General features: G+C 44.0%; 1 protein-coding gene across 7 annotated transcripts in view; it reads left to right on the top strand.

The window, feature by feature from the left end:
• Positions 1–24896, top strand: part of LOC111152475 (amyloid beta precursor protein) — a 277755-nt gene extending 252859 nt beyond the window's left edge. For 4 of the 7 annotated variants that reach the window (XM_022510986.1, XM_022510978.1, XM_022510964.1 and 1 more), the window contains 4 exons: positions 5267–5320; positions 11538–11638; positions 14278–14424; positions 23708–24896. In XM_022510986.1, the coding sequence (XP_022366694.1) occupies positions 5267–5320; positions 11538–11638; positions 14278–14424; positions 23708–23809 (404 nt within the window). In that variant the 3' untranslated portion in view covers positions 23810–24896. The remainder of the gene's footprint in view (positions 1–5266; positions 5321–11537; positions 11639–14277; positions 14425–23707) is intronic. The other 3 variants (XM_022510996.1, XM_022510970.1, XM_022510961.1) reach the window with 1 other exon arrangement.
• The last annotated feature ends 351 nt before the right edge of the window (positions 24897–25247 follow it).

Genomic DNA, 25247 nt, shown 5'->3' with positions numbered 1-25247 from the left:
GCTAAGAACAATAGATTTTGGAGATACCCCAAAACAGCAATGGACTTAAACACCTCCCCTCAGAAGTAGTCTCTGAGAGTGGCCTGTCGCCATTGGTCCTAGGAGACTGTCTGAGCTCGTGCACAGAGACCCACACTGCAGGCCATTGGGTGCTGCCAGGATGCCCACTTGAGCAAAGTCCTTGATTGAGTGCCTCTGGATCCTTGTCCAGGACACAGCCACTCACATCGCCCAAGCCTCAAAGAAAGAGCTGATACTCTTGTTAAATAAACACCTGTCATTGATAAATAACAAAATCTTACATGGGAGTATTACAAGGCAAGAATATTGAGGATCTCAGAGCTTGAATTCTGGTTCTTGGTGTTATCAGACCCAACACTCCTTTTATAACATTTTGAAAAGCCTCCTTAACAGTGAATCTTAAAATAAAATAGATTGACAGTGTTTCAGGGGAAAAATCAATATAATGGATGTAACATGTAACAAGCGTTTCAAGGCGTAAGTGTTCGGGCTTGACGGCCAGTGGAAACAGTGGCAGGATCATGTGTTTGTCCTGTGTGGATGTGACAGATACAAATGCAGGCTGACACAGGGCTGATTCCACGATTCAGGTTCTATGAGCAACCGTGAATGAGTTCCTGACATAGTGGAGAACTCTTGGGAAGGCTGTGATGAAAACAGTCTCCCCCCATTTTACCCGGTGATGAACTCTTAGCATATCCAGGTTATAGTAAGAGCTATGCAAAAAATGCTTTGTGTTTGTATATTGAACTGAGTTATGCTCTAGACCCACATAATCATAGACAAATGAATGTCCAGCAGGAATTTAGGACCTTGTAGAGGATTCGAGGCTATTTTTACTCGTGTGGGAATGCCCTGTGCACCACATTTAACATCCTTGCTCCCCATCCCCACCATCCCACAGAACAGAAGCTACCCCAGACTCCTGAAAGGCGTGGATCACCAGAGTTTAAATTCCGCACTGCTGGGTGTGGTGGGCAACTTAGAGAGCCTCTGTGGCTATTTCCTAGTCTGTAAAACAAAGGTAATAATAATTCCTAATTCAGAGATAAGGTATGAGCATTAAATGAGATGGCAGGCAAAGCTCTTGGCAAAGTATCTACAACAAACAAAGTAAATATTTAGTGTAGCTTTCTTTCTTTCCTTTCATTTTCCTTCTGTCTTCCTTCCTTCCTGTCTTTTCTATCTTTTTTTCCTTCTTTCCTTCCCTCCTTCCATTCATTTGTCCATTCATTTGTTCTTTCCATAGAATTGGGATCTCATTAGAGAGGTTTTACCAGCTGCTCCCAGGGAGAATCACCCTATGCTCCAAACAGTATATCCTTAAATATTAACGACTATAACGAGCCATATAATGACACAGTCCTAAAATATCCCCCTGTCTGCCCTCCCCATCTCCTCCCTTTTTCCCTTTCCCCAGGGCCTTGTTCCTTGTGAATGTCTTAGACATGTGCTCACACACAGAGCCACTGAAAATACCTAAAATTCTCAAAGGATTTCCTTTGATTGTTCATGCAGTCCTTATCATCAGAGTTTCAGACGCTTACCAACAGTTCATTGCTTTTTCTTAAGAACAGTCAGTCAAGTCCAGAGAGAGGGTCAGACACCCAGGCCTTCTTCTAATTTATATTGAAGAACGAAGCATATCACAGTTTTCCGACATCTTAGGCTCTCTGGCTAGTTTGCCTTGAGGGATTTTCCTGTGGCTTTTTTCAGATCCACAGAACTTAACTGAGGAACCCACAGTGAAGCTGTGACTTATCAAACTATTGTTCTCGTGGATCATGAAGGCGTCTGGCTAAAGGCATCTGTGTTTGTTCTGCCTTGTCACGATTGGGTGCACAGGCCAGCGTCAGAGTGGCCAACAGTCAGCTTCCTTGCATAGAATACATACATGAAACACTGTAAGCTTCTCTAAGAGGCACAACAGGTCTTCTAAGACTGTATATTTGTAATTGCAACGTGCACTTGCCCACTGGTATATTTCTAATTAGTGTAATAACGAAGCAATGATAAAATCTCTTCAAATGCTGAAATTGAGGGCACCTCGGTGGCTCAGTTGGTTAAGCATCCAACTCTTGGTTTCGGCTCAGGTGGTGATCTCGGGGTCATGAGATCGACCCCCATGTCAGGCTCCGTGCTCACTGGGGCGTCTGCTTGAGATTCTCTCCCCCTCTCCTCCTGCCCCTCCCCCTGTTCGCACATACACGCTCTCTCTCAAATAAATAAATTTTAAAAATCTTTTTAAAAAATTAATATGGGAGTGCCTGGGTGGCTCAGTCAGTTAAGCGCCTGCCTTTGGCTTGGGTCACGATCCTGGAGTACCAGGATCGAGCTCCATGTCGGGTACCCTACTGAGTGGGGAGTCTGCTTCTTCCCCTCCCTTTCCCTCTGCCCCTCCCCATTTGAGTTCTCTCTCTCTCACTCTCTCAAATAAATAAAATCTTTTTTAAAAAAATAAATAAATATATAAGCAAGTGCTAAAATTTGAAAAAAATGTCATTTTCAGGCCTGTTTTCTGTCTGTGTAAAAGTGTTTTCCTGCTGATTTCCTCCATTTCCTTTGGCCTAGTGGCAGGCTGTGCTAGGCAGCATTCAGCTCAGAACTGGTCTGTTACAAGGAGCAGCAGAACAAACTCAGAAGCCTCAGAATGTGACTTCTCTTAGGAGAAGGTGTGATTAAAAGCTACTGAAGACCTGGGAATAACACATTTCTGCTTGAGTTTTAAGATGACTGCTTTCATATTTTTAATTTACTCAACAGCTACTGTAAAATGTTCTGAACACTATCTTGAAGTTACCTTCTGGTTCAGGGAGCAATAGTTCATTTGGAAAATTAGAAAGTATCTGTTGGACTGGGAAATAATGCACCACTTTGTCTTTTCAATGTATATGCGCATTTTTAGCACCGATGTCATAATTGTCTTAAAAAATTGATGTCTGCTCACCGAACACAGGAGTTACTTACTTTTTGAATATTAATTCATACTGAATCAGCCTCAAACAGTTAAAGCAGGCTACAGTTTAAGTCAATAAACTATTAATTGTTTCACCTTCTGAAAAACAGACAAGGTTTTATTACTGTTTTCAAACAATACATGCACATGGGGAAAAAAGGCAGAGAAGCTTCTAGAAACAGTCTCCTCACCCTGAAATAACTAATGTTAGCTTTTGTGGTAATATCTTTCAGACTTTTTCCTTTCTTTGGGTCCGTACATTTGCTGCTTTTTCTGCATTTCTTTAAGGAATTATGGAATAGTGCTTTATCATTTATAAGGTTTTAATGTATATATGGGCACATTTGAGCCCTGGGAAAACCCTGTTTACTTATGACAAAACCGAGGATTGGAAAGAATGTGTCTCGCCCAAGATCACAGAGTAAATCAGTGGTGGCATTTAAGTGGACCCTGGGACCGTCGGGCAGCTCTTCAGCCTGTATTTAAACCACAGATTAACAGCTGATTCCCTCATGAGTCAAAGACAGTTTCGGATGATTTAGCCACTGATGAAGAGGATCCCCACTTCGAGTTCCTCTCTCGCTCTATGAGTGTGCTGCTTGGACGTGCTCTTCTCTTCAACTGAAGCACCACCAGAGCTCTCCTGAGGAAGTCCTCAAAAATACAGCACCCCTCCGGGAACTCAGTAATCAAGCCCCTCACTAAATATTGTGGCAGATGGGAAAAAAGGTACAACACGGAGAATCCGTGCCATTCAAATGTATTTGTGAGTTGCAGAAGGCTGTCTTAACCTATCGTACCAGGAAAGTACTAGAAATTAGACATTCTCTCAGCAAGAGTCGTTAGGGAAGTTTGAATAAACGCAGTTTCATAGTATTGGAGCGTTTCTGCAACAGGTTTTAAAATTGTTTTGTTTCTCAATACAATGAGAAGAGGCTGTTTACATATGAAGAAACAGCCTCAGAGGTGAACATTCACCCGAAGTTGCTTATGGTGCAGGTGCTGGTGCCAGTGTTGGGTTGGGAGACTTTCTCCCTTCTTCCCACCGTGCTGCCATTCTGCATGCCAAAGGCCCAAACCACGTTGCTCTTTGGACTCGTCCAAATGTCTTCGTATTCTCCGAAACCTGATTTTTTTCATAATTTGAAGGCTTGACTCCCTGCCGCTCTCTTCTCCCTCACCGTTCTGCCAACATGTGACATTCAGGATGGATCTGGGTGTGTGTTCCCACCTGGGAAGGCTGGGCTGTGAGCATCCGTAAGCTGGACGGTCTTCCCGAAACTGCTCATCCCGAAGCCAGCCCCTCGAGCCCACCTTACCTTCCCATGGACATCTTTGCTCACCTCTCCTTACCTTCTTACCTCCTATTTTCCAGGCTTTACCCAAGGGCCTTTTCCCCTCCCTCGGCTTCATTTGCCCCTTTGTCCGTTTATTAATCCTTAAAGCTTTGTTTCTCTCCGTTGCCCGTTTCTTCAAAAACCAGTCTAAGTTCAAGTTAATACTTTCTGAGACTCAGAAGCACTTTGGAAAGGCCAGCTCATGGTAAGCAATGGCGGGCACCATGGTGCCACCGGCACGCTTCCTTAGGTTCCAGCCCAGGACTCGCACAAAGGAAAAATTGCGGAAGTTGAAAAATACAAAAGGGAGTACTCACATTTCACACACCACAACTGTATGTCATCTATTAAAATAGTAACCAGCCTTTAAAATTAGAGAGCGAGACTGACTCTCTGGTTTCCTTCTTTTACCCTCAAAATGGGAGCAAATTTGGTGCACTGAGTGGCAGATTATGTGGTGAGACGTTCCTCCCCCGACAAATCCATATTTGCATTTCCCCTGGGGATTTAATGGAGTCCTTTTGTAGTTAATTAACTGTAAAATAAGAGAAGATCGGACATTTGTCAAAGGAGGTATCTCCAGGATTTTTCGCCGGGCTGGGTATATTGTATTTTATTTCTAATCAAAAGCCAAGAATCCATCCCTGAACTCTATGAGAAGGAAATCCACACGTCCCAACCCCTCTTCTTTGATGTTGCTGCATATCCTGCAAGTGTTTTTATCAGAAACCTCAGCAGTGGGGTTGGCCCACGGAGAGCGGTAAGGCTTATGAAGTGGTCCCGCTCCCATTCCCTGAAACTCGGGATAAACTCCCTGTGGTTCTTTCCCAGCCGCTGCTTTCCTCTAACTTATGTGTCTCCCATGCTTTTCCCTGCTCCGTGTTCAGGAGCCACAACTCACCATCTCCATTTGTCTCATTTGCTTTCTGCCTCTCTCGCTTCCTGTGCCCAGTTGAGCCCGTCGATGCCCGCCCTGCTGCCGACCGAGGACTGACCACCCGACCAGGTACAACGCGGTTCCCTTTTGCCTCCCGGCGTCTTGTGCTTGCACTCGAGCCCCCGCCGTCCCCGTTCTTCCTTATGAGCCTCCCCCAGCTGCAGATATCGAGAGAGACTATTTGAAATGACCGTGGAAACCAGACTTCTCAAACCTTCCCTTTACTTCTCCTTACACTTTATTTTCCAATTTCCTATTGAAGAAATCTGTTTTTCTTTCTGAGCTTCCCTTTTCAAATAATGAAAGAGCCCTTCCAACTTAAGGGTTTTGGGTTTTTTTTTTTCCCTTTTTTTAAGTGGAGAAGACTATCTAGACCTTTCTGTCCTCAAAAATGGAAAACCACACAGATGCACACTCTCTCTGGTGACAAAGTAGTTTCTGCTTTGAGCATCTCATCCTTCCTTCCTTGTTTGGTGTGCAGTCAGGTCCTCTTCTGACTGAATTGGGCTCAAACTTCAGTCAGTTTCTCACACAGCTGTGACCCTAAATATATCAGAATGGGACTACCTCTAGAGCCCAGAAGTATTTACATTTTCTCTCTTCTGGGTTGTATGGACTTACTCTCCATGAGTAACTAAAACAACAGAAAGGATGTATGTGCATTTTTTTGTATACAAGTCTTTTCTTTTTTATACCACTTAAAATTCCCATTAACACTGAAATAGACACTTTTTTTTTATAGTTTCTCCAGCATTAAAAGAAACACATGTTTACCCTTTGTTCTATATTCAGCCTGTATCTCAAACTGTTTTTTTTATTTATTTTTTATAAACATATAATATATTTTTATCCCCAAGGGTACAGGTCTGTGAATCGCCAGGTTTACACACTTCGCAGCACTCACCCTCAAACTGTTCTAAAAATCAGTGTCACACCACAACAGAAACACACACGAGCCTGGTTTTTGACCTTGTGCACCACTCTGCCCAATAAATAGTACCCCTTGTTTTCCATGAATCAAAGTACTGAGTTGTGACACGGCTGTGTATTCTAGATTTAACTCCACAAACAATGCATACCTTCCCGTATTTATTTTCTGCCTTATCCCTGTAATGGCTCCGTACAAGAATCAAGGAGGATGGAGGATGTTAATTCACGGAGGTCCCTGGTTCGGGTGCTTTCCGTAGCAGGCCAAGAACAGACCTGGCCCCTCGCACTGCCATTGCCAGTTCAAGTCACTTGTGTCCCCAGACACAGTCCTAGATGAGAGCTCCAAAGCCGCCTTGTGACATCTTCATGCCTCCGTGTGGTTGCTCACAGGGCGGCAGGGAGAGTGGAGTAACTTTCTTGACAGCTGCTCTGGCTCATTTTATGAATCTCTGCCTTTAGGGCTTTTCAGAGGAATTTAAACGATAGTAAGTCAGACACAGTTCGGGCTCTCCTAATGTCTTCCTTATTGCCGTTGTCATGCAAGTGAATTTTAAGAGCCAGCCATTGACACCCATGTGGTTCTCTGCTCCCGTGGAGTTCAAGGCCGAGGGTGGTGGAGTTCAAGGCTGAGGGTCGGGTCCATTCTAACCAGGTGAGACCCCCCCAGGATGGTCGTTTGCCTTGGGCCTTTTTTTATGGCACTTTCTATTTTATTTTTAAGGAAGAGATGGTTTTCATCTACAAGAATAAAAAGTGAATTAGAAGCACTCTTTCAACCAATTTTATAAAGTTGAGCCCCCTGGGCCAATGTGTTCTAATTGAAATATAGAGAGGGGAGGTTGATACCACCAAAGTTGATTTTCCCCCCTCTTTTAAAAAAATCTGACATGAAAATAACTTTCATACATTTCTCCGAAACAGTCAGTTTTAAGGGAAGAGCTGGAAAGTAGTTAGAGGTGTTTTGTCTGGGGAAGAAGCCGTCTGAAGTCTTTATTACAACAGTAACAATGTTTTAGTAACAGCAATATTTCATTTTGGTCTTTCACAAAAATCACTGCATTAAATGCTGTGGTGGGTGGAAAGAAACGAAATGATAAAGTCCCTGTTCTCAGGATCCCGAAATGTAACAGAAGGAACACACTTGGCATTTCTAAAAGAGGAGATGGAATTAGAAAGGCAGGGGAACTTGGGCCCACGTAGGGTGTAAACCAGGGCATCTGTGATGTAAGCAGACGAGGCACTCACCGAGGGTTAACCAAGGCGCGCTGGAGTTCAGCTTCAGGAAAGCTTTCAGAAGATTTGAGTCTCATCCACTGGTGAAGAAGAGGGAAGGGATTCAAAGATGAGGGTGGCCTAGACTCCGCCCTCTTTCTTGTACTGGGTAAGGCTAGGGCTTCCCCAATAAAAGAAAGGCCATAGGTAAGAAAGAAAGATCAGGTCCGAAGTGAGGAAGATGCTAGTTTACGAGTAGCTGTGTTTGCTGGATGGGTAGTGAGGCCTAGCGTGTGCTCTCTGCTTACAGTCTGTCCCTCCAACATTTGGACCAATTCCCTGCTATGCTCGTAACGTTAGTTTGTGTTCTTCCAACATCACACTGTAGGAAGCTGCATGCTTGAGTTCAGTGTATACCTTTAGACTTTCCAAACCTAGAGAACCTTCTTCCCAGGATTGTCGTAGCGCGTCATTCAGTTGATGGCATCGTTGTTAAATAATTGCTGTTGTCAGTCTGACACAAATGAAGAAAGGGTTTGTGTATAATCGTGACGGAGGAAGGTGACTTCTCTTTGTCTTTCGTATCTGAAAACCAGGGCACGTCACTTATAGAATGTAGTGTCAGGTATGGAAAGCATGTTATCAGTGGTGATTTCTGGGCTCAGTGGCCATTTCACGTACTCCTCTGGCTTAGTTCCAGGGAGAAATGGGCTCTGAAGGTCAAGTTACACCATTGGACCAGAATAAAGAAGGAAAATACATTAGCAAGCTCTTCACAGGGGGAGGAAAGCTACTCCTTCCACTATAATTTATTACCACCTTCTCCAGTCCTCACGAAGGAGACCAAGTCCTTGACCCCAAGCCATGTGAACGGTTTCATGAGGGACGTGCCTCCTTCCGCCCTCAAATGAACAACAGATTCTGCTCACTTACCGTGACAGAGAGACCTAGAGTCACACCAGGGCTTAGAAAGGCCTCTGATACCCTTAAGCAAAGGTCCCTATGAGGTATTTAAATCTACACATCACATTTCATCACATGCAATGTGAGCTTATTACCGATATGTTTTCCTTTGTGCAAGCTTAGTAATTTTTCTTCCCTTTTAGTGAGATTTGCTTAATGTATAGAAATTCTTTGCTTAATGTATAGAAAGTGATTGCCCATGCTATACAAAAATGAACTAGAAAGGTCTCTTTCTGCTGAAAGTCTCGCAGACTATTGAGCTACAATTATCGTTGTTCTGATTTCTTACATGAAGTTAAATTTTGGTTTAAGTACCAAAAGTATTTTCACTCTCCTTCCAGAAGTAATGTGAGCTTTTACAGTTTTGAGTAGAGAGCTCCTGTTTTTTTGAGGTAATTGTTGGTCGCACAAAACTAAAAAAGACTATTGAAGAGACTTTTCTTAACTTCTCAGAAATATAATTTTTAACTGTTGCATTGCTAGATCCTGATGACAGCAAAAGGGTGATCTGTAAATAAATTACTGTGGTTATACCCCTGTCTCAGATTTAAAAGGGCCTATGGGAAGCTAAAAATACATAGCCAGTGAGGCATAACAGAACGTTAGTATCCCAGCCCAATAAGTGTAGTGTCAGGAAGATTAGAGGTTAGAATGAGTTGAAAATCATGAGAAATTGTAAATAATCTCAAAGCAAGAAAATAAAGAACAGAGAGCTCCATAGCTCTCGGGACAGGTCAGGGGTTGAGGGATGGTATAAGATGAGAAAGAAAGGGAAATTGTCCCACTTTGTGTCTGTATTAGAGAGTGATCTTCTACAAGGAGGAAATTCGAGCCCCAGGTAGATCAAGATGAAAAAAGAAAGCACTTAGTTCCTTGTACTAATTTTCTGTTGCTAATGCAACAAATAATTCCGTAACTTGGCGGCTTAAAACAACATTTATTTTCTTACAATTATCAGGCCCTTAGGCATGAATTAGCTGGATGCTCCTGGCTCCAGACCCCTCAAGAGGTTGCAGTCAAGACATCCTCTAGAGCTGTAGCCATTTGAAGTTGAAGCTTGACTGTGGTGGGTCTGTTCCCAAGATGGCCCACTCATATGGCTGTTGGCAGGACACTGCCGTATCTCATCATGGGAAACTTTTTGTCGCGCTGCTTGAGTGTCCTTATGACATGGCTTTTTCAGACCATGATCTGAGAAAGAGAGTAAGAAGGAAGCTGCAGACCTTTTTTGACCTAGACCGAGGATTCACCCACGATCACTTTCTCTTTTGTCTGTTCATTAGAAGCAAGGCACTCCATCCAGTCCACACTCCAGAGAACAGAATTCAGTCCCACCTGTGGAAAGGAGGAGCAGTAACAGATTTGTGGATATACTTTAAATCTACGACACCTCTCTACCATGTCCAAGTCCTTGTGACCCAGACAGATTGTAGGCTAGGAGAACTGGAGGGGGAAATGGTAGAACCACTCTCCATGATCTTTGAGGATTTCTGCAGGGCGGGAGAGCTGGGAAGATGGGGAGAAGAGACTAGTTCCGCCAGACGGACAGCAGAGGAGATAAGGTGACAGTCTACAGGCCAGGTGTAGATTGATGTTGATCTTGGCTCTGTTTTCAGACAAGTTATTAAATGGAAGCTTTGTGAATGTTTGGACAAGGAGTCAGGGATCTGTCACAACCAGCAGGGGTGCCCATGGTCTTGTCAAATTATCCTCCTTTTTGTGTGAGCTGTGCTGTTAGATTGGCACATGGTGTGCCGTGGACATTGTGCTTTTCAGTTTCAGCAAGGTGTGTGACAAGTTTCACGGCACCTGTGGATAAGACTGTAGGAGTGACTAGACAAAAAGCAAGAAATGAGGTTCCGTGGGAGCTGAAGGACCTGGTGATATGTAGCCAGAGCAAGGACCACCAGGAGCACGATGCCTTTCCTCAGGCATCTGGTCTGTTCAAGGCTATAAGGCAGAAGGGAAATTTCTGCTTGTTCTGCGTTGAATAGGCTCCAAGCGTAGATGCCTTGGAGGAACTGATTGGAGGTTGGGATAAGGAAGACCATCATTCTTGTAGGCAGAGCTGTCCGAAATGGAGGCAAACGGATAGATTTTTCTCCATTTACTCAGAACCTGAGAGTTTGCGCTTTGGGTGAGAATACCGTAGAGGACATGATTTTTAAAGGCTTTCTTGGAACACTGGAAAAATAAAGTTTAAATATTAAAAAAAAAAAAAAAAAGACTTTCTCGTCCTGAAATTATAACTTTGGATATTTAAATGCTACAGCATGGAAACTGATTATTTCTATTTTGTGCTTTCATTTTTCTGTTTGAAAAATGGCTTTGCGTTTTGTTTTGTAGCTTCAAATCGTTACTTGGAAAATGAAATTTATTATAACAATTAGTGTAAGAATCATGTAGCAATTTATAGAGAAGGAAGAGTTAGTAAGTTATAAATTCTGTTAGTCCCACAGAAACATTTTCTAAAATTATGTACTGCAAGTCTTTATTCAGCAGATGAACCAATTATATTCTGTATCTATAACTAAGTCACCTAACTAAATAAATAATATGATTTTTACAATGCTTCACTGCATAGATACATGAACGTAATTTATTTGTAATTGGAATGAAGCCCTAAAGTAGCAGTTTGATTCCACCAGGTAATTAGTACTCATTTTTTAAAGACTTTTATTATTTTTTCCAGAAGACTGAGAACACATGGGAAAAGACGTAGAATAGACTAAACAATAAGCCCGTAAAACAAACCAGTGTATTCTGGGAACACATCCTTGCCAGCTTCCCAACTAGCATTTAACTTCTGGTTTTCCCCCATTAAAAAATATATATAAATATGTAAAATATATGTATTTATATATTTTTATATAAAATCTATATTTTATGATTTTATATTTTTGTATTTTATATATATAACGTGTTTAAAGGCAGTAGAAACTTTACCTTTGGATTTCTTTAATCTTTAAATTTTTTTTGGTTTGAAATAGGGAGTGGTTAAGGGTTTAAATACAGGGTGTCAGTTTTCTTGAAGAAAGTCATTAAAATCTGCTTCCCCTCACTCCAGACCTAGAAGGGACGTTTTGGTAGCCTTTGTGTTACAGTGTTCATGTTCACAGAGAAAATGAATTGAGTGTCGTGCGTCCTTTAATGATGGCGTGATGCTTACGGATTATCGCAGGTTCGGGGTTGACAAACATCAAGACGGAAGAGATCTCTGAGGTGAAGATGGACGCCGAGTTCCGACATGACTCGGGATACGAAGTTCATCATCAAAAATTGGTACGTAAAATGATTTATCTCTTCCTGCCTCTCGGTTTGTCTCGCCAGATGACCTGTTCACGCTTGTCTGTGCTGTGCCGGAAAGCCAATGAGAGAAAAAAATAGAAACAATAAAGCACTTGCCTATAGGGTCCTCACACATGCGTAAAGAAAAGAAAAAGAGGGTCTTTATAGAGTAGTACTTTGCTGCTAAGCCCACCCAGAGCTTAGAGTGGAATTAATATGAATTCTAATATCCACTCTAGTTCGGTTCCCCTCTATTTTCTAGGAAGACGGGTTTATAAGAGGTGGATTTGACACTGGCATGTGTTACCCCTCTCCCTGTGCCACCCCACTGCTCCCTCTGCCCTTCCTTCCTGTCCCTTCCCCAACGCCCACGTTTTAAGTTCTCCTGCAGGGGTAGGATCTTTGGGTTTCTGCCAGGGTGGGTGGAGGCGGGAGGTGGGGAGGTGAGCGGGACTCCGTGATGTTCCCAGCAGTGCTGTGCACTGAGAGATTTGGGCAAGGAAGACGGCAGCTTCCTTTTTGGACAGAGTCTCCTCCCACCCACTGTTGTTTCCCCCGAATGTTAAAATCAGGGTAAATCAAAGGGGAGCCCCCATCCCCTTTGCAGGCAGCTCCTGTAGTTATATAAAATCTTTTACCAGAAGCTTCAGATAAATCAAATTCTGCATTATGTTAGGGTTTCTTTCGTCTTATCAGTAAGCATAGTAAGGGGGTTAAGTTAATGAAGAAGACAATTTCATTGCGCATTCAGTAGTCAACAAAAAAATGGTACTAAAACCAGTAATAATAGTATTGAGACGTACTCGCTCTCAGGCACTTGTCATGCACGTGGGGCGGGGCAGGGCAGGGCCACAGGCGTGCTCTTTCTCAAGGGAGAGAGTATCTTTCCAATATTCATCAATGTAATTTATAAATCCAAATAGTAAATTCCAGAAGAAACGCCTATGAAAATGCCTCTTTTCACTCTAAATAATGGGAGCAAATCCAAAACGGGCGCGTGACTCAGATTTGCAGTTCAGCTCCCATAATCTTTTTCGTACAAGAACATTTCGGTTTTCTGAAGCATGGTTTTCCCTGGCAGGTTAATCCCGTCTCCATTATTATGAAATCAGGGGCAGTCTTGATCTGGCTGGTGCCGAAGAGGTTAAAAAACTCTGGGGGAGCCGCTGAAGTGTTGGGGGCTGGTGGGGCACGGAGCTGAAGATTAATGTGCGGATTTGCATTTTCTGGGGCCCGTGTCCTACACGAACTCCTGTAATGCGACAGTGACTAATGGCAGAAGCAGCAATTAGGGGAATCAGCTCCCTCTGCTGAGCTAGTTGATAAGATAATGTACTATAATTAGTACAATGAATATTACAAAATTACAGTATTTTCTTAAAGGCATAGGAAGATGTCCAGACTCGCATTTATTCCTGATTACCTCACATTTTTATCATTAGCTAATTAATGATTTGCTTTTTATAAATACGTCGAGCTAGCATATTTGTTGAGAAAGGGGAATAATTATGAACGGTTTCTCATTTTGCTGCAAATAGACCCTGAGTAAGACTCTTGGAAATTGGCTCTATTTGCTGTATTTTGAATTGCCTTTTCAGATCTCTAGGACGTTCGTTGTCACTGTGGAAAATCGATTCCTGTGTTGAGAGTAGACTGAGAATTCTCTAGGGAGCTGTCTTCATTAATTTCTATGATAAAGGTGGTATATGTTTAGTAGCAGTTAGGCCCGGTGGTCTGGCAGAAGATTATCTCCTTACATAATAGGATTATAAAAGGTGCAGGATGCGTTTATAATTCCAGTTAGGTAGGTGAGGTTGGGAAAGAGTGACTTGCTTTTACAAACAGCGTGGAGGAATGTTGAGCGCTGTGTGGCAAGGTTACCAGACTGACTAAATATCTGTGACCATGTTGACGTTCAATTCAAACAAACAGCACAAATAAAACAGCAGGTTGAGTTGGGGTTCTGGAGAAAACAGTAAGCAAGCAGGAGTTCTTTGTGACCGTTAAAATTCTTAATCTCATTGCCTACTACTTCTTCCCTTTGAAAAAACTCTCTTTTAAGCATTACGCTTCTCGGGGTTCCGTACTGTCCTATTGAGTGACTGTGGCTAGAAGTAGGTAACAAGTGTCTTTTTTTCTTCAGATGAACTCCTTTGTCTTAGGTGCTTTATTCCCATGTATTAATGTCCCTCTGAGGAAATTAGGACATCTGTGGATTTGAAAAGCACCTCAGGCGGACTGGTCATGCATTGTATCTTCCAGTGACCTCTTTCAAAACCATGATCCAGCCTTTCCAGCCTTTGGTAGATCCCCGCTCCACCTCTCCCCAGATGTCCCACCTGTCCGAGGGTTTCAGGTTCCTCTTGGCTGCTGTTTTGCCTTTCTAGGGCCATGGCAGGGAGTGGAGTAGAAAGTAGATTTCCCAGAACTGGGGAAGCCACATATTGTACATTGTCCTATAGGTGTCATTATTAGTAGCTAGAATGTGTGGGGTTTTTCTTCGAAGTATGCACCGAATAATGGAATGGCCACCAACTCAAACTTAACAGCATAAGGTGGACACTAAGACTCTTCACTTACCCTATCTAGCTGTCTCCTACAATTGCAGTCCTTTTTCTTGATTTATTTTCAAGGTGTTCTTTGCAGAAGATGTGGGTTCAAACAAAGGTGCCATCATTGGACTCATGGTTGGCGGTGTTGTCATAGCAACAGTGATCGTCATCACCTTGGTGATGCTGAAGAAGAAACAGTACACGTCCATTCATCACGGTGTGGTGGAGGTAGGTAAATGCGGCTGCATATTTGCAAGGAGGGGTTAAACAAAGACTACGCGGGAGATTTTGCTTGGCATTAAACTACGAATCATCTAAGTATCTCTTCTTGGGGGGAAAAGTCTAGATTCCTGCATGGTGCTCAAGTGTGGCAGCTGTTTTCTTCCTTTGACTTTCATTCATTCTGACTTAGAGATACTGTGATCCAGGCGTTGGGTTGTATGCCGCTCCCTTAGCTTCTTAGAATTTGTGCTAAAATGTCAAAATAATATTAATGATGATGCCTGGCTTAAAGATATTGTGATTACCCTCGCACATTTAAAAGAAAAGAAAAGAACTACAAGTTAGAAATGAAAAGGAAGGTAGAATTCTGCTACCAAAAAAAAAAACCCCTAAAACCTAAAAAACACCCAAACCCTTTGCGGGGTAGGGGGGCGCTTAAAGAGTCTGACTTACAAGTAAAAGCAGGTAGCAGCAATTAATGGTAATTTTCAGGAAAGAGTTTCACAGAAAATCACATGACACAAAACAGCTGAGCAGAGCTTACAGGGTTTTCCGGATGTCCAACCTGTTACCCTGCACTTCTACCTGAAATATCTTTGTTCCCGGAGGTTAGCGCGGTCACGCTGGAGGTGGAGAGAAGATTCACCAAGTAACCGTCACAGTTACTGCACAAAGATGCTTCAGGATTTTGTCCCCACAGGCCAACACATGACTAACATGAGTGTGTACAGCACGGAAGCTGTGGGTTACCCCAACAAAATGGAGTAGCTACAGGATTGAAATATGACTTCTTAAACCCATGATACAAAATACTGAAATTGAAAGTTTATGGATAAGTTCTTAGGCATTTTTTTTTAAGATTTTATTTTTAAGTAATCTCTACACCCAATGTAGGGCTCGAACTCACAATCCCAAGATCAAGAGTTGCATGTTCCACTGACCGAGCCAGCCAGGGGCATTTAAAATGCAGTTCTGGTGTTGGACCTGGGTTGCAGGGGGGTGGGTAATCCTCAGAGTGTATGTAACTTTCTAGGAAACTATTAGAGAAAGTGAATCTTGAGATTCACTTGAGAAATATTAGCATTTTTAGAGGTGAAAGAGATCTCAGTGATCAGTCAAATTGATCTTTTCGTTTTGTAGATGAGAAAACAGACCCAGACAGAAATGTTCACCTACTGTCAAACTAAATAAGGCCAAGGTCCAAATACAGATTGTCCCATAGCCTATCCATTGTTTCTTCCACCAGAGAGAAATCCATCCAACTTCTCACTAACCCCAAAGACATGTGCTGCGTACCATTCTCGATCAGAGAAGGGCAGGTCAGCATTAAATAAGTTAAATGTCTGGCAGGGCCAGAAACCTCATTACAGTCAGCACTTACCATTCTCCTGGCTGCTTGTTTATGGGATCTGCTGATGGAAATTGGTTTTGAGTCTTCTTTTCCCTGTCCAGACTGGAGTGGCCATGCTGGGGAGCGGTGAGGTGTGACAGAACAAGATAGATGACTGACAGACTAGCCTGTGGGCACATCAAATAAGCAATGACAACATCAGCGATTCTGGGGTACTCGTCTTCTGATAATAGTACTTCTGAGCCTGTGTCCTTTGAGACGGGGAGATGTAGCCTTGCTAGCATCAGTTTACTTCATTTCTACTCAAAACAATTTTTTTTTTTTTCATTTCATGTTTGGGCGAAAAAAGAAAAATGTTTTTATACTTGAATAGTTAAAAAGCCCCTTTTACTAAAATTAACAAGCTGGGAAAAACAGACGTTGGCGAGGATGTGGAGAAAGGGGAGCCGTCGTGCACCGTTGGTGGGAATGCAAACTGGTGCAGCCACTCTGGAAGACAGTACGGAGGTTCCTCAAAAAGCTGAAAATGGAGCTACTCTAAAGATACAGATGTAGTGATCTGAAGGCACACGTGAACCCCAATGTTTATAGTAGCAACGTCCACAATAGCCAAACTATGGAATGAACCCAGATGTCCATCAACAGATGAATGGATAAAGAAGATGTGGTGTGTGTGTATATATATATATATATATACACACACACACATACACATACATACACAATGGAGTATCAGCCATCAAAAAGAATGAAATCTTGCCATTTGCAACGACGTGGTTGGACTGGAGGGTATTGTGCTAAGCGAAATAAGTCAGTCAGAGAAAGACTATTACCATGTGAGTTCACTCATATGTGAAATTTAAGAAACAAAACAGAGGATCATAGGGGAAGAGAGGAAAAAATAAAACAAGACAAAACCAGAGAGGGAGACAAACCATAAGAGACTCTAAATCATAGAAAACAAACGGAGGGTTGCTGGAGGGGAGGAGGGTGCCTGGGGATGGGGGATCTGGGTGATGGGCGTTCAGGAGGGCACGTGATGTAATGAGCACTGGGTGTTATAAGGACTGTTGAATCACTGACCTCTGCCTCTGAAACTAATAATACATTATATGTTATCTGAATTTAAAAAAAAAGAATGCTCGCTCATTTTAAAAAAAAACCTCTTCATTTCTTTAATCTATTGTACGGGAGTTTTTGTTTTTTTTTTTTTAACTGAATAGAGTTGACATACAATGTTCTGTTTCAGGTGTACAGCACAGTGGCTTGACGACTCTGTGTTACACAGTGCTCAGCTCAATAAATGTAGTCTCCATCTGTCACCAGTCATTGTATGTTTTAATGGCCTCTGACTGACGAATCTACCCAGAAAGCATCTTCCTTTTTATCAGGTCAAGTGCCTGTTTGGGGTACCAGAGTGCAAAAAAGCCTATATTGGTGTCTTCTAGAGCTGCCATTACCACGTCCCAGACTGGGTGCCTTGAACCATGGAAATGTATTTCCTCAGAGTTCTGGAAGCTACAAGTCTGAAATCAGTGCTTCGGCGGGTTTGGTTTTCCTCTAAGGCCTCCCTCCTTGGTTTGCAGGTGGCCTTCACGTCCTCTTTTCTCTGTGCGTGTCTGTGTCCTGATCTCCTCTTCCTGTAAGGGCACCAGTATTATTGGATTAGGGTCTACCCCCAATGATCTCATTTAACCTCAGTTACTACTTTAAAGACCCTGTCTCCAAATACAGTCATATTGTGAGACACTGTGGGTAAGGACTTTAACTTAGCAATTTGGCGAGGACACAGTTCAGCCTGTAAGAGCCCAGGGATGCTGGGCAGAAAAGCAAGGTCTCTCAAGGGGACTCTCTGCCACGGTCGTGCATGAGACTTACCAGCTACTTATTTAAAAGGTCCCAGCCGAGACCTAAGGAAACAATTTCTAAATGGGCTTAGAAGCTGTGTGTTGAAAATTTTCCGGCTGAACAGAACATGTATTCATTTTTGAGAATCACTGATCTCCTTCCTTTCAGTCACTGGTCTGAGTGTAGAAAATAGTATCTCATGTCTACAAGACAAGACCTCTAACTACCTTTGTTCTCTTTATAAGAGAACTAGCTACCTTTGTAATTCTTTTTAAAGATTTTATTTATTTTAGAGAGAGAGCATGAGTCGAGGGAAGGACAGAAGGGGAGGGAGAAGGACAAGCAGACCCCGTGGTGAGCCGGGAGTTGGAGGCGAGGCTTGATCTTAAGACCCCAAGACCATGACCCGAGCCGAAACCAAGAGTCTGAGGCTTAACTTGTGGAGCTGTCCAGGCACCCTGAGAATTAGTAACCCTTTAAGCCTCATTACAGCCACCTAGGTTAAAAGTTTCTTGTGGTTAGTCACCAAGAAGAGTCTCCTTGGATTTGGGATGTCAGAGAATAAGTTGACACTTTAACCCAGATTCCGGGGCGGGGAAGAAAATTCATTTTGAGGCGAGGAGGCATCCTTGAAGGAGCAGAACTGCAGGGAGACAGCTGTTCAGCTCTTCTCTTGATACTCATTCCGCTCGCTGCTTAAGAGCATCTAGAAACCTCTCCAGAGTGAGTGCCCTCCTTGTATGGTGTTGTTTCTTATTTCTTCTCACCTCCTCTTCCTCGAAAGTACAGGTGTTGTCAAAAGCCTGGAATCCACCCCCCTTCTCCCTCTCCCGGCCTTCCCTTCTCTCCCTTCCAGAAGCATCGCTGTGCGCGGTTCTGTGTCGAGCAGTGTAGGGCAGCGCCGGACCAGGACGTCACCCGAGGTGCCGTTTGCCATCCCCGCCCTCGGGAAGCTTATGGCCGGGCCGGGGTGGGTGAACGTGGACGGGAAGAGCTGCCGCCCACGGCGGCACCGAGGCCGTCACCTGGCACAGGTGGTGTCGGGTGCTGTGGGGTTTCAGGGCAATGTTTCTCCGAGAGCAGAGCAGCGTCTGCCCCGAATGGACGTGGTCCTCCTCCGGACGTGGTCTGCCCATCTCAGCACGCCCTCCCAATCAGGGCCCCGGGAATAAGCTTATTCCCAGCTCTGGCTCGCCTGCGTCGTGAGTGAGTAACCCTCCTTCACTGAGAACAAATAAATGAGCATTTCCAGCTAGACTGGCCTGCGTCTGTCAGGATGGAACATCGTCCCGCTTCACACCATCAGTGCATGAAGAAATGATGAAAGCCAGGCGCCTGGGTGGCTCAGTGGGTTAATCCGCTGCCTTCGGCTCAGGTTGTGATCCCAGGGTCCTGGGATCGAGTCCTGCATCGGGCTCTCTGCTTTGGCGGGGAGCCTGCTTCCTTCTCTCTCTCTGCCTGCCTCTCTGCCTACTAGTGCTCTCTGTCTGTCCAAAAAAAAAAGAAATGATGAAAGCCTCGGTCTCCAGAACTCCCTTCTCAGAGCAGAAGATGCCTGCAGGAGATCAGAGAGACATGGAAATGACACGGAGCCTAGTATTTTTATTAATAGAGCTGTTACCAGTTGGAAATTAGCAGTTGCCAGTTTTTGTTTTTAAAAAATAAGCGGTGAACATTGATGTAATGATTTGCTTAGTCATAAGGCCAGAGGTTCACCCAGTAAGCCATTAGCCAGCCACGCTCCTCAAGGAGATGACTGTGCCTTGTTGGTATCTCAGGCAGTGATGTGACGGCCCTTTGTTCCACTGTGTCACCCAGGCGCCCACCATCTGTGGTGGCTGAGGGTCCCAGCGCCAGCTGACTGATCCCAACTGCTCCTGCTTTAATAAGGTCCTACCCGTCTGCCAACCGCCGGTGGTTGGTGGTGTCACTCTTCTACATTGATGTCGATTGACACTGGATAGTCCAAAGTGCATATTGTAGCTCTTTCCTAATTAAAGGGAGTCCTCCCCTTTAATTAGGGGATTGGAGGGGACAGGACAAGGGTTTAAGGGTTACAAACTGGCAGCAAGAGTCAATGAGGCCTGGAGATCTAATGTGCAGCATAATGAATATAGTCCCCAATACTGTATTGTAATCAAACTTGCTAAGAGACTAGAATTTAATTATTCCAAACACTAATAAGAAGGGATAAGAACGTAGGGAGAGGGTGGTGGGGTTATGGACATTGGGGAGGGTATGTGCTATGGTGAGTGCTGTGAAGTGTAAACCTGGCGATTCACAGACCTGTACCCCTGGGGCTAATAATACCTTATATGTTAATTTAAAATTTTTTTTTTTAAAAAGTATAAGAACGGATAATTCTCTGACCTGATAGAGGTGCTAATTAATCACGATAATGATAAGCATATTACAGTGTGTAACTGTATCAAGTTAACGGGTTGTATACCCTAATTTACATAATGTTATATGCCAGATAGATCTCCGTAACAAAAAGAAATTTAAGGGGGCTGGCACAAAATCTCTTTATTATAGGGTATAAAAATTTTTTCCATACATGGGTCTGATAACTGGACCTTCAGAACTCTCCCATCCCTCATCCCCCCCCCACTATCCATCTGATTAATGATCAGAATAAGAAGAGAGGTGCCAGTTAGCTTTTTATGGAGTTACAGCATATGACTTTCCCTGATGAATGTGCCGTCCTACTGATAAAACACGATAAAAATATGTCCTGAGGGGCCCTTTCTTCCTGACGAGAAGCTGACTCACCAGGATGGAGGTAACGAGCCACCACTAACGTGGGTGTTGTGGAGCAATTGGATGGAATGGTCAGGTTCAATGGGAAGCAGAGGTACAGAAAAGCATGGCTGGACCCAGAACCTCTTGTGGCCGGAAGCAAACAGCAGAAAGAGACAGTGGAAGATCAGAGAAAAGCATCAGGGATCAATGATGATGATGGCATAGCAAAGGAATCCATCGCCTGCTGGAAGGTCACTGAACACGGGCAGCAAACATAACTGAACCCCTTATAAGGAGATGGAATGACAGTTAAAAAATTGAAGCTGGGCACAACTGAACACAAAATCCAACACCAGGGGGGTTAGAGGAGGGATAAACGACTAGCTTGAAAACCTGGTTAATGTTTGCTTTGCTCTCCTTCCCGCTGCACGAACTCCTTGGATGGTCTTACCCTCCACTGTGGTTATGTATTAAGTCACTGTGGTTTATCTTCTTCTCCTTCCCTTGTCCATCTAGATGACCTGGAATGAAATATCTTAGGCGTTAGGACTCTGTGGTTCTGCATAGCTCAGTGTCATTCATGAAAGGGACGCCCAGTAACACACATCCTGCTGGTTATTCTACATAATAAAATTAAAATGTGGATTTTCCCGGCCTACTACTCCCACACTAGAGACAATACGATACGGAGGAACTAGAAACTAAGGAGACCCAGGTAGAATTTCATCTCTGCAGTCTTGACAGTTGAGCTGTGAATTCCTCTGGATATAGTGAAGGAATAAGGGTTGAAGCCAGGCCAGAGTGCAGTGCAGAGGGTCCTAGGGTCCCCCATGAAGGCAGAGCGCACAGAACCTAGAGCCAGAAGAAGACTTAGGACCAGTTATTGATGTGATCTAACCCAGAAATTCAGGAAAGGGGGCGTGTGCACAGGTGGTGTGCATGTGTTTTTTTTTTTGCCTCAGCAAGTGATAGGTGTTCCTGCCTGGTGGGCAGATGGGGATTCTGTCCCCAACTTCATTGTTCCCTCATTCCTTCCAGAACAATCATCACGGGCTCCAACTTCCGCCGGCTCTGCTTCAAGGGAAACAATACTGAGGTGTTTATGCCAAGGCCCTTGCCTGCACTGTAGTGGGGCAGCCCCCACATGGTGGTCCCCACCAGTGCAGTAGCTTAGACTTGGAGGACCTAACCTTGAGTCCCGCTAGGGAGGAAGGCTCCCCCTTACCTGATGCTCTTCCTTTAGTGGTAGGTTTAATCTGTGGATGTGAGCACTCAGTGTTGCACCTTGATCCTTCAAGGGGCTCAGGATAAAGAGATACAACCCAAACTCCTTGGGCGCCATTTTGTAAAAATCATCCCTCCTCCTGAAGGCTCCTAAGCCCTCTGAGATCTGAGGGCTCGACCTCCCCGCTGCAGGCATGGCGAGGCTTGAGCCGCCCTCCCAGCAGCAAAAGATAATAAAGGTTAGCAGGTGGAAAAGGGCCAAGAAGGCAGGAACCTTCAAGGCCTGCATTCCACGTCCGCCTCAGCCTCCCATTTCTGGCTGGACTGTTTTAAGCATTTGGCTTTGGCCTTTGAAGAGGAGATAAACGATTAAGTTGCCAGGTGTCCCCCTGACCTTGATGAATGCAGATGACAGCTGACAGCCAGGGCGAGGGTTGGTGTGTTCCTGGAGGACATACAAGCACGATATTCTAACAGTCACACAGTGTGTTTTTTCTATACTCGGAAACATGGCAGCTTTGCAGAGCTGGACCTCCTCAGCAATACTTTTTTTTTTTTAATCTTGACACTATTTGAAGTATCAGTTAAAAGGCGGCACAAATACAAAGAGGCCCAGGTTCGTATGGCCCCAGTGCTACAGACAGGCTGTTTCGCTGAGTCGCAGAGTGGATGAAATGTCTCGTTATTGGTGCTCATCTTTAGTGACGGCGTTGGAACCGACAAGTCCGTGGCTAATTACACAGTGGCCTTAAATTAAAGCACGGTGACCTCATTTGTTGACAACGCAGCAGGTCAGAGGAAGAGGAGGGATAAGAAAAAACACGAGTGATGATTCCCATAAGGAGGGCAGAGCAGAATGCGCAGTGTCCTCCGAGCACCAAAGTGGCGGGAGATGGTGGCTTTGTGCTCGAGGGAAATGCCCGGGCCTGTCGCCGGGGGTGGGGGACGGGACAGAAGGAGCCTCCGCAGAGCGGACAGCTCTGACAAGCCGCGCAACGGGAGCGTCCAGTCTGCGGGAGCTGCCGTCTTCCTGTCCCGGCCGCCCTGGGCTTAGCCAACGGGGTGGTTCCAAGGCCTGCTCGCGAGGTCTAATCACGAACCTCAACTTTCAGTTCATTCAGCAAAGAGTTGTGAACTTCCTCTCTGAATTCTGTGCATTGTGCGTGGTGCAGCAGGTCTACCAGAGACGTGAGAAGCCGCTTCCTACGTGCACCTTGCCGGATGCGCAGAGAGCAAATACCCCTTCCCGGCCCTGTCCTAACCGGGACTCCGGCGGGGCAGGGGCATGGCCGGGTCACAGCTGCTGGCCTGATCCTAGACACGGACCACGTCAACGCAGAGGGTTTGTGCAGGACATCCTGCTACAGTCTTAGTACTCAGTTTTTTAAAAATAATTTTATATATATATGTACATATATATACACACACATGAAATATGTATATATATGTAATTATATGTATATACATATACAATTCAATGTACATATGTATATGCCTATGTGTACATATATATTGTGTGTATATATGTATATAACCTAGAACAGTATATTTGAATATTTTCCTTTTTTCCTTGCCACATGGCCCCTTGGATATATGTAGATCATCATTTTAATTAAAAGATTCTCAGGCCTCTTGTCATATTAGATTTCGTGAAAGCAGAGACAAATTAAAATGAGTGTGGAAAGATCATCGGCCGTCTAGATTTATTTAAGCGTCTGCCCATATACATCGCTCCCTCTCCATGATGCTCTTGGATTTTTTTTTTTTTCCCAACTTACCACCACACTTTCAAGTAAAACAGTTTTCCATTGTGGCCTTTTGGCCCTTAGTGAGCCAACAGGGAAGAAAAAAATATTTATTGCGCTGAATGTATCCAGTTACTCTGAAGTGGGGGGAGCAACTAGTGAGCACTCGGCGAGCAGAGCCAGCTCGGCAAGGTTTTCGGCGCCACCTGGTGGCCAGATGGGGCATCTATGTAACTGGTTGGTCACAGGAGTCCTGCTCCGAGGGGTCACGTTAGGAAGGAAAGAAACCTACCGTGCTCCTTATTTTACCTTTCCCCATGTGTGCTTTCAAAAGATCGATATTTTTTTTAATTCATTTTTCCTCGCCCTTGCATTTCAGGTTGACGCTGCTGTGACCCCAGAGGAGCGCCACCTCTCCAAGATGCAGCAGAACGGCTACGAAAATCCAACTTACAAGTTCTTCGAGCAGATGCAGAACTAGACCCCCGCGACAGCAGCCTCTGAAGTCGGACAGCAAAACCATTGCTTCACTACCCATCGGTGTCCATTTATAAAATAACGTGGAAAGAAACAAGCCCTTCTGTTTTATGAGTTACTCATCGCCTCTGACCGCTGTGCTCTAACACAAGTAGATGCCTGAACTTGAATTAATACACAAATCAGCAACGTATTCTCTCTCTTTACATTTTGGTCTCTACATTATTAATGGGTTTTGTGTACTGTAAAGAACTTAGCTGTATCGAACTAGTGCATGAATAGATTCTCTCCTGATTATTTATCACGTAGCCCCTTAGCCAGTTGTATATTATTCTTGTGGTTTGTGACCCAATTAAGTCCTCCTTGAGATATGCTTTAAGAATCGATGGGGGATGCTTCGTGTGAACGTGGGAGTGTAGCTGCTTCTCTTGCCTAAGTATTCTTTTCCTGATCACTATGCATTCTGAAGTTGAGCATTTTTAAGTATTCCAAATGATCTAGAGAATTCTTTTTCCATGATTGCATTTTACTGTACAGATTGCTGCTTCTGCTAGATTTGTGATATAGGAATTACGAGGATACACATTTATTTCTTTGTGCCTGTTTTATGTGCACACATTAGGCATTGAGAATTGAAACTTTTTTGTCCATGTACCTTTGGATCTTTGATAAAGAAAAGAATCCCTGTTCATTGTAAGCACTTTTACGGGTGGGGGTGGGTGGGGGGAGGGAGTGCTCTGCTGGTCTCAAATTACCAGGAATTCTCCCAAAAAATTTTCTGCAGGATTATTGTACAGAATCATTGCTTATGACCATGATAGCTTTCTACACTGTATTACATAAATAAATTAAATAAAATCACCCTGGGCAAGAGTTTTCTTTAAAGGATAACTAGGGACATGAAATATTCAGAGTCATTTGAGGGGAAGAAGAAGAGGCAGATGCAGTTTCTTTTAACTGGTCTAAAACATTTTATTTATGACAGCGTAAGAAAGTGAAAGGGGAAGGCCTGCCTGGACAGACCCTTTAAGATTTGTCTTCAATTTGTATAAAACGGTGTTTTCATGTAAATAAATACATTCTTGGAGGAGCGCCCTTGTGCTGGTGTGAATGATTCCATGGCAGCCGCCTGCTGAGCAAGTAGCCCCCCAGAGACTGGTGAGAAAGCTAATGTAATCTAACCCCAGATGTCCACACCTTTGTATCTTAACTGCAAGTCTGAGTCGAAAATCAGGGCCAACACGAATCTTCTCGTGCTAGTCAAATGCCTCATTGACCTATCTAACTTGGTCCAGAGTATCTTGTGGCCGTACCCCAGTCCTCATGTTTGTCCCTGTCCTCATCTGATTGGACTGCTGGAACAAAATACCACGGACCCGGTTGCTTATAAACAACCGAAATTTCCTTTTCCCAGTTCTGGAGATCGGCAGTCCGGGGTCAAG

This window comes from Enhydra lutris, unplaced genomic scaffold, assembly GCF_002288905.1.
Source record: "Enhydra lutris kenyoni isolate GAN:26980312 unplaced genomic scaffold, ASM228890v2 scaffoldscaffold2, whole genome shotgun sequence".
NCBI lineage: Eukaryota > Metazoa > Chordata > Mammalia > Carnivora > Mustelidae > Enhydra > Enhydra lutris.
The sequence above is the reverse complement of the archived record's forward strand: the minus strand, read 5'-3'. Positions and strand labels throughout refer to the sequence as shown.